Raw genomic sequence first — 12,225 nt, forward strand, 5'->3', positions numbered from 1 at the left:
GGGGGGGGGGTATGATGGGGGGTGGTAAGGGGGAGTGAAGGGTAAAGGGGTTTGTCTTTTTAAAGTTGTGAGTGTTAACTTTATAGAGTGAATGAATACCTTGCCTTTGCCTTTCCCTTCCAGGGATCGTGATACTGCCATCAGCTGGACTGAATCACTTTGTGATAGAAACCTTTGTTGCTTTCCTTTTAACTTTAAGTTTATACCCCTGGGTCTTACCATGCCTGCTACAGTGTCTTAGCATTGTCTTACAGTGCCTCCTCCTCTAAGTGCCCTACATTTCTGGCATCAGTGTGCATGGCGGAGACAGCTAGATCTCCCAGAAAGTTGTCATGACAACTTTTGTTTGCGACTTAGGTTGGAGAGCGCAGAGAGTGAGACTGGTCAAACATTTAAGTGCATGTGTGCGTGTGTGTCTGTGTGTGTGTGTGTGCTTGACAGCGAAGGTTGTGTCCGTGCCACTCAGCTAAAGAAATAAGTGCTTTTTAGAAGATAAGAGTTATTATGTGGATGGAAGCTCACAGAGCTCCTGTAAAGCCAGTGCCTTGAATGATGTCTCTCTGTGGCTGTCTCTCTAATTAGCTTGGAGGGTCTTTGGAGGCCTTGTAGGACACACACACACACACACAAGGGCAAAATTAGCAAACAACAGAGAGGATTTGGGCCCTTTTTTACCCAAAACCCCCTTTACCCTCTCCCCTGCTGTTCTGGTCTCAGGCTACATGTTTAATAGGCTTGTAGAATACATTAGGACTGTGGCACACACACAGGAGTCTGCAGAAAGGACTGTTTAATATTCAGCATGCTAAATGATTAGAGTGTTTGGTATTCTATCCAGTCACATGACAGGGGATAGAGGCCACTGGAGTTCAACCGCTCTGCAGTACACAGTGCCCTTGAGTTTAGGCCACAAGCTATGTGTGTGTGTATGTGTGTGTGTGTGTGTTTATTTGTTTTTGAGAAACAAAAAGAGAGACAGAAGAAGCAGCAGAAAGATAAATAGAGGTCGTGGACGAAGATTCATCAATCAGCAAGGTTCAATGGGTTTACAGGCACTAAAAGAGAGCACAGACACACACACGTACTGTATACATTTATAGATTGGACACTATTGGCAGTGCAGAACCAAACACCCCTCTTTACGTCACTTTTTCTTTCCGCATGCATTGCCAGCAGTATCAGTGAAAACAGAGTCACTTGGTGATTTCTCACTGTGTAAATTATAGATGAAGAGAGGAGGTGTAGGGTAAAAGATCCTTCCCCTGTGAAGGACTCATACACACACACACACAGATACACTGACAACCTATATCCTTGCAGATCAACCCATACGATCACCAAGACTGTGTTTCATTGAGATAAAATTGCTGAAGACATGACATCACTCGTACCTATTTGTCCTGAAACCTCTCTGCTCTGCTTGTGTCAGCTGAAGGTGCTCTGGCTCCCCCTCTCGCCCCTGTCACTATGTCTTCTGTCCTTTACTTACTGAATCACCTCCGATCCGTTTCATCCAAAACACAGAGCAGATGTATAGATGTTCCAGATGCACACGCACACACCAAGCTATACACACAGGCACACAACTGTTGTGCTTTTAAAAGCTTTATCAACCAAGAGCTCCCTTTGGACTGGAATTTAAGGAAAGTGGAATAATCCCGACAATTTGGAGTAAAGCGCATCCACATAAAAACACAAAAATGTAAATGAGACATGAGCGAGCACTGAGTGCAAACCCATTCAAATTGTTGGTAGTATGCAAGAAGGATGACCTGCATGCAAAAAGTGACCAGTGGTGACTTGCCCTCAAACTGACACACTGTGGCGCAGTATCATCGCACTGTGCCCAGGAAAGGCTTTTATTTGCTTGGATGTCATCAAGGGAGACGTTGGCTGTGGTGCCTGTGCACACGTGTACATCTCTTTGACCCAGTTCTCTTTTTTTTTCAGCCACATAGTTTTGGCATCATTGAAAGCAACAGAAGAGTGCATTATGGCTAAACTAGATGGATCTGGGCATGAAGAAACAGAGAGTAGGAAGGCCTTTTGCATGGATATGTTAGCTAAGAAAGAGATCAGATGTTAAAATGTCTGTAACTTGGTGTAGGAGGAGTAGTTTGTTTTAAATGCACCATTGTTTACAAGTGCCAGAGTTGAAAACCTAGCCTGCTTATTTTAATTTCACATCCTATAATGCTGCTGTCCGCTGCATTCTTTCTTAGTAGTCATTCACAAGGCAACATCAAGTTCCTTGGTTACTGATTGGCTGGGGGGGGGGGTCAAACAGAGGTGATACAAGGGTGAGTGGTGAGTAACCCTGTTTCCATCAAGGGTCACAGTCAGTGGCAGCACCTTTAGTGTGGCCTGACGCACACCAGCAATGATCAGGCCTGCGTTGGGGGGTACAATTTAAGAACATCAGAAGTCTTTTATATGCATTTACATATTGTGGAATGTTTGAGTAGTTCAGCTGAAGGTATAATTGTTTACAGGTTGTTTAATACAAATGTATGGTATATTTTAAAGGTTTAAGAAGTGATGTTGGTTGAATATTTAGAAGAGAGAGTGAAATCCTCAACTGGTGGACTTGTTTTGGTGAGATTTGCCTGTACAGATATTTGGATATCTATCATTTTCTTGTTTTCCATCGTTTAGACCTCATTGTAGTTGAATAAATCTGTTAATTTGGGGATTTTATAAAATGTGGTTCATTTCACTATTGTCAGTTATTCAGAGGGGATTTAAAGGTGCATCATAAGAGCCCACACACATAGTTTAATAGTCTTAATTTTTTACCAAGTAGACAGACACCCACGCAATACATTTAGAGTACACATTAAAGTTAATATTACTATTGAGTGTAAGTAAACAAATCAATGGCCCTGTTCCCTCAGCCTGTAGAGTGGAACAGGATTACAAATATAGAGAGCCTATATTAAGGCAAACTACAGATGTGTGGTGAACATGTAAGAAGCAACTCTTGTACATCCTCTGGGGCTTTTCAGCATGCGCAGGGGGGACTCTTTGCAATTCATCGGGGATTAAGAGCTCTCCTGGATGTATATGGCAGCCAAGTTGAACTGAGGCAGAGATGGATTTGCATGGCTTCAGAACAACTAAAGTTTGGATCACACAAAATCTACCATAAAGCATGATTTCTGATGTCTTTATTGTGCCAAGTGAAACACCTCACAGTAGTGTTCCCAGTCAAAGTGCCTATGTAGTGTTTAAAATTCATAAGCATCTCCATCTGTCAGTTTTAGTGGAAGTTGGGATTCTATCTCAAGATGTGGGGAAACATCTCCTGAAAAAATCACTTTGGTAGAGTCTGGTAATGGAGCTTTGTAGTAAAATGAGAACAAAGCAGAGTTGGCTACAGAAATATCTCCAGTTTGTTTGAAGTGCCAGTGTGTTTCTGATTTTAAAAAACGCCCTAACTGGAACCACATTTCAGTCCCAAAGTCACTCAGGGGCAGGGAGGGTGGAGCTGACAGACACATACACACACACACACACACACACACACACACACACACATACACACACACACACATATATACACACTTGAACAAACAAAACAGATCTCTCCCGGTCAGTCGTTTCTCTAGACATTCCTGGCTGCCTTTCCATGACCCACCCTGCTCCGTCTCCCTCTGCCGCTACATGAAGCACTAGATGGAGAAGAAGAAGACGGGATTTGGCCCTGCTATTATTTTCCCATCATGTTTTCAATACCCCATTCAGCTGAAACTGTAGAGTATTGCGAGCTATAGTATGTTTTGCTGAATCTCGTGTTGTAATCTAATATGCACCATATGCAGATACTGCCACATTAAAACTGACGACGAGTCATAAAGCCTATTCAGCTATAATGATCTCAGCATCATAAATCATCATTGGACTGCTCGTGTCAGACCACGCTTGCTTTCAAAGTGACGTGTTTAAGAGAGTGTGTGTTTGTTTAGTCTCCATAAATATGGGAGAGACGCAAACAAAGACAGACAGAGCAAGGCAGAGAGTGAGAGCATGGATTGTATATGTGTGTGTGTGTGTGTGTGTGTGTGTGTGTGTGTCAGTCTTAACTGCCTACCGCAGCGTCCCACAGTCAGTGTTAAAGAGATTCTCCATCTTGCTTCAATTAACCGCTCACTGCTGTTTATATCACATTCCATCAATATAGGTTACGTTTTCCAGCACAGATCATCGACCCTGTTCCTCTGCTCGGTCCTAAAACCTGACTCTCAATACCCAGTGCCTGTTAAACCCACCTCACCCATCCAAGCCTTTCCCTTTTGGACCCCTACTCCATAGAAATACACCGGATCAGCACCTCATTATGACCACACCTCGGCCCAGAATAGAAGCCCACTGGCTCCATAGCAAGGCTCTGTCAGGGCCCAGATATGTCACACCTACAAGTGTTTCTCACCTTGTGCTTCTTGGCAGCACTCTCTGTAGGTCACTGAAAGGTGACAATGTACAGGGAAGTTAAGGGGCATGAGCGGTGGACAGACAGGCTCACTAAATCACAGCAGTTTGTTATTGTTCTTTCCTGCCTTGCTTCCTTTTCTGGCTTTCCCTGGCTTTTTTGTGAATCTGACCTCTCATTCAGCTTGCCTGGAGCTCCTCTCATCCATTCCAAACAGGAACAATAATTCCTAAACTCTTGTAGTTCAAGTGTCCAGGTTCTGCTCTCTTCTTCTGTCTTTGTCAGCTGTAGCCCGTTACCCCACTGCCTTCTCTCGCCCTCCCTTGCATTGGTCAAACAACAGGGCCCTTGTGATAGCAAACTGAGGAAGCTACCAATAAAGGGATATATGTATTTGACTGGAGAAAGTGAAGTAGGGACGGGTGTATGTATTAAAGCCAAAGAAAGACTCATCTGGAGATGTTTAAGTTGGACAGGCCAGTTTCCGGTGTCTGGAACAGGCCCAGCATATCCTGAAACAGAAAAATCCTGCAGGAGGGGAAAGGATACACCTCCTCGTTTCTCATGTGACCTTCTACATTAAGCAAACTAAGCTGAATTTTGGGCTTGCAGCATGGTAGCAACCAAACCGTTCCAGCAAAGCACATTTAATTTAATAACATCTTTGTATTGCTTAAAGTCTGGGAAGAGTTTCAGATCATGAATTGCCTCTCTCGCATATTTCAAATATGGTGCAACTGCAGACAAACTGTATTTATCACACAGACTATCTGAAAAGTTAAGAATGAATGGTCAAGTATCTCTGATGCTGATAGCTTAGCAGAAGGTGTACTACATATGTATGCATACTGTATTTGTGCTACATGTGGCCTCACACTGTTTTCATTACACAGGGATTCATGTACTGGGATTCGTATAGAAAACAGACTAGCCAAAGCTTGCCGAGTCACTCAAATACTTTATTGACAGTAGGCTTAGCCCTTCTTTCACAGCACAGCACGCTAGTACCTATTTATGGTACCAAAAACTGGACTGATTTTGTTATATTTCCAGCTTGTGGTTTCAATGGCTGCTGCTCCAGCTGTGGAAGGTGAACACAAGTGCCCAATTTAGGTCATACAAAAAAGTCCAACGGCTGCAGTGGACTGAAGGCCAAAAATCATTCAAGCAAACCAAACCTGAGAGCAAGGAGATGTTTTGTAAGTGCAGAGAGAGAGAGAGAGAGAGCAAACTAGGGATGTAGAGATCTAACTTAAATTCCTGCTTGCCATTTTTATCTATCAAAATCCACATGGTGTAAGCATACTGTATATAAAAAGAGTGTAAGCTTGGCATGTGACTGTATTGTCAAAGTAATATGTCACAAGAGGATAGGGTCTTCCAAGGGAACTCTTCATCCCTCACGAAGTGTCCTTTTCCTAAAGTACAGCTGATTTAATGAAGTAGGCAGACTGCGATCACTGCTCATTGTTATGTATCAGCAGTGCATCGCTTGTGTTAGAGGCAGACTACTGGTGTTGCTCTGCAGACACAGATGTCTGTTTGGGTTTGTAAGCGCACACACACACACACACACGGGGAGAGAGAGAGAGAGAGCGAGAGAGAGAGAGAGAGAGAGAGAAAGGTCTGCAGTTTCTCATGGCTGTGAGCTGCCGCAGAAAATTTCCCCTCATCTCCTCTCCCCGCCCCCACATCTTGCCTCCATTATTCCCGTGTTTTCGAAGCAACTCGGATGACAGCGCGAAACATAGCTGGCAAGTGAAGGCAGTCTGGAATACGGTCGTTTTCTTCCGGTCGTCCCCCTCGGTTGCTGACCGTTGGTACGGTCTCGCGCTATCCGCACGTTCGCTCACCGTTTGTGGACGGTGCCGGTAGCGAAAGGGGAGGGGGGTCGACCGGGACTAGCCCCGTGAGAAGCACTCTGCTCTCGGAAGGAGTAAAGGAAGCCAGCCTTGGAAAACGCTCCACGGTCGCCGTTAACTAGCGCCGAGTTATCTCTATCTTGAGAGGCGTAACGTTAGATGTAAGATGTGACGGCTCTGTGGTGTTTAGAGGATGCAGGGAATATACAGAGAGCTGCGTCGCTTGTAATTAACGTTAACTAATGGTCACTAACATGGATGCTGATGTGCCTCCTCCCCTAGGAAAGCCGAGAAAATGGGTGTTTTTTGATGATTTTCTGGCAATAGCACGACTCGTTTCTTTCTGGGATTAATAATTCGGGGGTTTTCACCCCTCTTCTCTCTCTTGGAGCCGGTTTTTGTTTGGGAGCCTCGCGGGGAGCGTTTGTTTGCAAGGTAACTAACATTAACTGATCTGCCGTCGCCAGCACTGACCAAGCATCACTGTCAACCGTCTGTTTGTGTGTGTGTGTATGCCTCTGTAATTTTGGTGTCAGCTCCAGCGAAATAATGAAACACTGTGAGCATGGCTGCTTAGCACAATGCTCATTTTCATCTCTTTTAATCTCACCGTTTCTGGGATGGAGGTTAGCCAAATGAAATCAGTAATGTGTCAGAAATGTGGGTGGGTTACAGACACCAGGACAAGTTGATGTGGCTAGTACCACGTGTTCCTGTGTACCTCTCACATTGTAATGTTACGATTACAATATACATCAGAGGTCAGTGTCAAGATTCAGTGATTCTGTCATGTTAAAAAAACTCATCTCTTTGCAAATAATGTGAACTAGCTGGCTGAAGAGTCTCATGGTGCAACACATGAAGTTGAAATATTCCACATTTCCTATTTTGTTCAACCATGTTAATGACAAGAAGCTATTTATAGAAACTTTACTGCATTTGGATTCATGGTGTATAGAATGTCAGCAGCATGTGTCCAATACCACAAAGAGAATTTTATGACCAAAACCAATAAGCCTCTGTCTCTGCCAGATTGGGCTTGCTAATTTTAGCCTCAAGGCAGTGATTTGTTACCTTGACGTTAGGTTTGTACTATTCCCAGGTGCCTCAAGCAGAGTGCTAGTGAGCCTGTGTGTACTTGTGAGTGTGTGTGTACACACTTTCTGCATTGCAGTTGAAAGTATTGCAGACAAGATACTAAAGTAAGATGTTTGGTCAGGATACTGTAGTCATGTCCTCTCTTCTATCACATGTCCAGGTTCAAAAAATGGAGAAAGAAGATAGGTACCTGTAAAAGGTTTTCAGAAAATAGATATACATTAACTTTGACCCCCATGACATCCCAGGGTTGTTGTATTATCTATATTTGGTTAAAATAACTTGTGTTTGCACCACTGACCTGCTGTTCAGTAGTTATGGTAGTAATTAAAATCACTTTATACAGTATAAACATGTTTTTTGGAAAAGTAATGTAACTCCAAAACAGGAGGGTGGGAGATGAAAACAAAAGCCAACGTTGGAAAATGTCACTGTATGCACAGGTGCACCCAATCTAAACCCTCAAACCACAGGAGATCATTGGTGAGTGGGAGGGTAAACCAAACCCTTCAAAGTAGCTAGAAGCCACACACACAGACACACACACACAAGTAGTCATTCATCAGAGTTCACACAGGGATGAGTGTTGAGACACAACTCTGTCACTCCTCTACCTCTCGTTTCTGGTATCCTCATATCTCTGCTAAACTCTCACCTCCAACCTGCCACCCCATTGCAAGCTGGCATAACTGGTGAGAAAGTAAGTGTATGTTATAAAATGTACTCGTGTTGTGGACATGCCCACACCAAATTGCACAAGCCTCAGGTGACAGATATATATGTGTATATATATATATATACACACAAACCGGCGGTTACGCTTGTGCTCATGTCTATGGCTATGTTTTGGAGGGAGTTCTCATCAAATGTTTGACAATGAGGATGTATCCCCCTACTCCTCTCCTCCCTACTCCTCTAACATTTCTTACCCTTCCACACACACAAACCAACACCACCACCACCCCTTTCCCCCCAGTCTCCCTCCCCATCTCCCAGATGTGAGGGAAGTGTGGGAGGAGCCAGGGGGTGTTTGTGTTCCTCAGGGTCCCCGCTTCCTGTTCCTGAAGTGTAGAGAAACTCCACATGTGCTGAAAACACCAGCGCACACGTACACATACACGCAAACACAGCAATATGCTGAATACTCTGGAACTGTCTGTACATCTTTTCTTGAAATACTTGGCATTATTTCTGCAGTGAATTGTTAACCCTCCACGTTGTTGTCGTTTGGTTTTTATCATGCAGTAGCAAACTTTCACACAGGTCTGGAGAAACGTCCTTGCTTTGTCTGTCATGTGCAATGTTTGGTCTAACTTGTGTGCATGTGGCGCATATTTCCCACAGTTAACTGTGTCATCATTGCACCTGCTTCAGTGTTTACGCTTCAACTTGGCAGACGGATATTATCAGTTTCAGCTGCTCTCAGACAAACACATCTTGAACATTGTCAGCAGGCAGCTTCACTCATTGTGATCACTGTAGTCCACTTATGGATAATAGATTTCCTGCTCAAGGAGGAATGTTAGGAATGTCCGTGAGGAAGAGAGCAGCACAGGACGTTGTCTCTATTGGCCCATTGTGTGGTTAGCTTGGCTAACCTAGTTAAGACTTCACTGAGATAACAAGCACACATGCACACGACAAGCTTGCCATATAGTAAGTCTCTCTTATTTATTGATGGGGATGCATCGTGTTCTTGTTTGTTGTTTGGAGATTTAAGTGATTTTCTTTGTATGATTGGCAGACCCATACAAATTTCTGCTTTTGATCTGTATAACATAGTAAAAACAAGCATATTAACAAGGCCCTTGTCTTTTTGTCTCTTTTTCTCAGATGACAGAGGGGAGGCGATGTCAGGTCCATCTCCTGGACGACAGGAAGCTGGAGCTCCTTGTACAGGTGAGCTCCACCCACCCCCTCTTTTTCCCTCGCTCCTTCTTCCCTTTCTATTTGCAGACTCTCATTTCCTTAGAGCGAGGGAGAAGCGATGTCTGGTGTGCTGAGGGACTCAATTACTGCTGACCGAGGGAAATTTGGTCAGCAGTAGGTGACTGCGCTTTCTTGGTGCTCACCTAATCTCTCCACATACACACAAAACACACACACTGGAGTGTTTGCACGACGGACCCTGCCCCGATTTACCCTCCCTATAGAAGCCATGCATCCCAATACAGAGTTCAGTCCCAATGATGACCTAAACAGCAACACTTACTTCCCCTAAACTCATGCTTCACTGCTCATTCTTCATCGTCCATCCCTACTGCCCTCCCAGAATGCCTCAGCAATGTCAGAATCATCTAACAAAAACACCAACTATCTACCTGTGTGATTTAAAATGCTTCATCTTGTCCTCCAAATGTCTTGGACAAACAAAGCAGCATGCTGCCCACCTCCGCCTACTTCCAGCCTTCTGTCCTCTTAGCAAGACTTTCTGCAGTAGCAGCACCCACAGTACATCTCTCCCTTCTTTTGTGATTTAAAGGCCCTACCCTTTTCAGACAGCTAGTTGCTACTGTAGCTCTGCTCCAGTCTGCTCTCTGGTCTAGGGTTTTTGGAAGTTTTGTAAAATCACAAATTAACAAACTTTTCATTAGGAGGGGATTAGATTAATTTATAGATTGTATGGCTCTCACTGCACAGTAACTTCTCCCTTCACTTCCACATTACAGGGTTCAACATTTTTGTTTTTTTGTTTTCAGAAATCTACTTGTCAGTTTTTACTTGCCCCTATTACAAATTGTTTTATTTATTAGCAGTTATCAAATAACAACAAGAATAAAGTTAATTGTCATTTTAATCTTTCTAAATAATAAAGTAAATTCATCTGAACAAGGACACAGTGTGTCATAGATGTAAAGCAATAAACATTCTTGGATATCAAAATTGGTTTGACAGTCTCCCCTCCTTCTACCAAGAGATGGACTTTTTAACTGTGAGTAAGTGAAATTATCATAAACTTTGTCTTTACCTACTGCTATTCTGTCAGGTAGAGATGGGTATCATTAGCATTTTATTGATACTCTTCATTGGTTTTGTCTGTGTTTTGTCGTTCTTTTTCGTTACTAAATAACTTTAAAAAATATATTATTTAAAAAAAGAATAAATTCAGAACAGGATTAGAATTTAATAAAGAGTTAATGCTCTAAATGGGAAGTTTTGACGTAGAGAACATGTAACTTTGGGTAGATTAGCTGTTTCCGCTGCCAGGGTCTTCCCAGTTATTCTCATAACTTGCGGAAAAATGGCTGGTAGCGACTTCCCCACTTGAAACACATTCCTGAGCACCTCTATCCATTTTCTCAGATCTATGTTCCTGAGGTCTTTGCGAATGTTTTAGTTTCCGGTTTGCAACCCATACTCCATGTTAATTACAGCCATGCGTAACGTCAACTTCTGACGAAACTACGCTTTGTTACTTTGGTTTAGGATGCTCAAACCAGCTGATGGAAGCGTACCTAATTTGCAATTTCTTTTTTGCAACATTTCAGAAGTTTGCTTAAAATTTGCTTGACAGCAAGATGGAAACTTGACTTGTATCAGTCCTTCCTCCTGTCCTCTTCCTCCTCCTTCTCCCTCTGCTGCTGCTGGTAGGGAGAGGAGCGGCTGGTTTGTCTAAACCACCCGCTAAGTTTACAAGAATTTGCTAAATTTTTAAGATACATGGCAAACTAAGCTAAACAGTTAGACTATACAGTTTTGTTTTAGCTCATTTGTAACAATTTGCTATTAGCCCAGCTAGCGCGCTGTGCTTGTGTAAAACATAGAGGATGTGAGACTGCGGACAGAGAAGAATAAAATACTGCTTTATACATCTGGTGCATTGATGAAGTATTGGCTTTTTACTCGTAAAGGTTTTATTGCATACACGGCGTATTTGTCGCCTACTCGAGTAATCTCCACCACGGCCTGTCTGATCCGCTGTCTGCTGACTTTGCTCCATGTGTGTGAGTTTGTGAAGGCGCTCACGCCTGACACAGAGAACAGGGGAGAGGCTGCCGCGTGATAATAAATTACATCAAAACAATGTTTAATTAATTTATTTTATTGCTTATTTGTTGCTAGATTACTTGCCCGACGTGGCGTTTTACTTGCCTAGGGCAATCTTATTGTTGAGCTCTGCTCTTTCTTCATTGGTCATCTATAAGACCCCTCTCATGGCTTCAAAGTCTGAAGTGTTTCCATTAGAAGCTCCTTCCAGTCTTCCTAAGCTCCCTCAGCTCCCTTTGGGTCCGACCATTACCTGATTCCACTTGAAAAAGGTAAGAAGGTAATTGCCCTGGAACAGGAGAAGAAGAGCAAGTGGAGAATAGAAAGATTGACAGAAATGCAGGAGGTTGAGAGTGAGAGAGAGAAAAGTGAGATGGGAGCTTAGGAATAGGTAGACAGGAGATGACACAAAAGAGATGGGAATAGAGAGGAAAAAAATGGAGGGGAGCGCCGAGGAGAGGTCTGCTGACTTTCTGATTTGATTACTCTGCCAGAACTGATCCTCTATTTCAAATTGGTACTACTTTCTGCTCTTCTTCCCACTCTCTCCATCTCTCAGACTTTCCACTTATCACTCTCCAAAGCTTCTTTTCTCATTCTGCACCTGTCTTGCCTTTACCTGGCCTTCCCTGTCTCTTTTTAACTGCAGCAGCCCCATATCTCATCCATCCAAACTCTTCAGCTCATTCTTCATCCTCTTGGCCATTAAGAAAGGAAGTAAACAAAAGCAGAGCTGAATTACAGTCATCTTTGTTTTATGGAAAGACTTTTACAGGTACTAGAAGACAAGTTGTGAGTGAGAAAAACTGTTCGGTTTACTAGACAATATACATAATGCAACAAATGGTA

At 43.2% G+C, this 12,225-nt stretch overlaps 1 protein-coding gene across 10 annotated transcripts in view; it reads left to right on the plus strand.

Moving 5' to 3' along the window:
- Positions 1–12,225, plus strand: part of frmd4a (FERM domain containing 4A) — a 101,996-nt gene that overhangs the window by 55,311 nt on the left and 34,460 nt on the right. For 7 of the 10 annotated variants that reach the window (XM_046036722.1, XM_046036724.1, XM_046036717.1 and 4 more), the window contains exon 2: positions 9,223–9,288. In XM_046036722.1, coding sequence (XP_045892678.1) covers positions 9,223–9,288 — 66 coding nt within the window. Of the gene's footprint in view, positions 1–6,168; positions 6,727–8,926; positions 9,046–9,222; positions 9,289–12,225 lie in introns of those variants that run through there. The other 3 variants (XM_046036721.1, XM_046036719.1, XM_046036723.1) reach the window with 3 other exon arrangements.

Source organism: Micropterus dolomieu, linkage group LG22 (assembly GCF_021292245.1).
Source record: "Micropterus dolomieu isolate WLL.071019.BEF.003 ecotype Adirondacks linkage group LG22, ASM2129224v1, whole genome shotgun sequence".
Lineage (NCBI taxonomy): Eukaryota > Metazoa > Chordata > Actinopteri > Centrarchiformes > Centrarchidae > Micropterus > Micropterus dolomieu.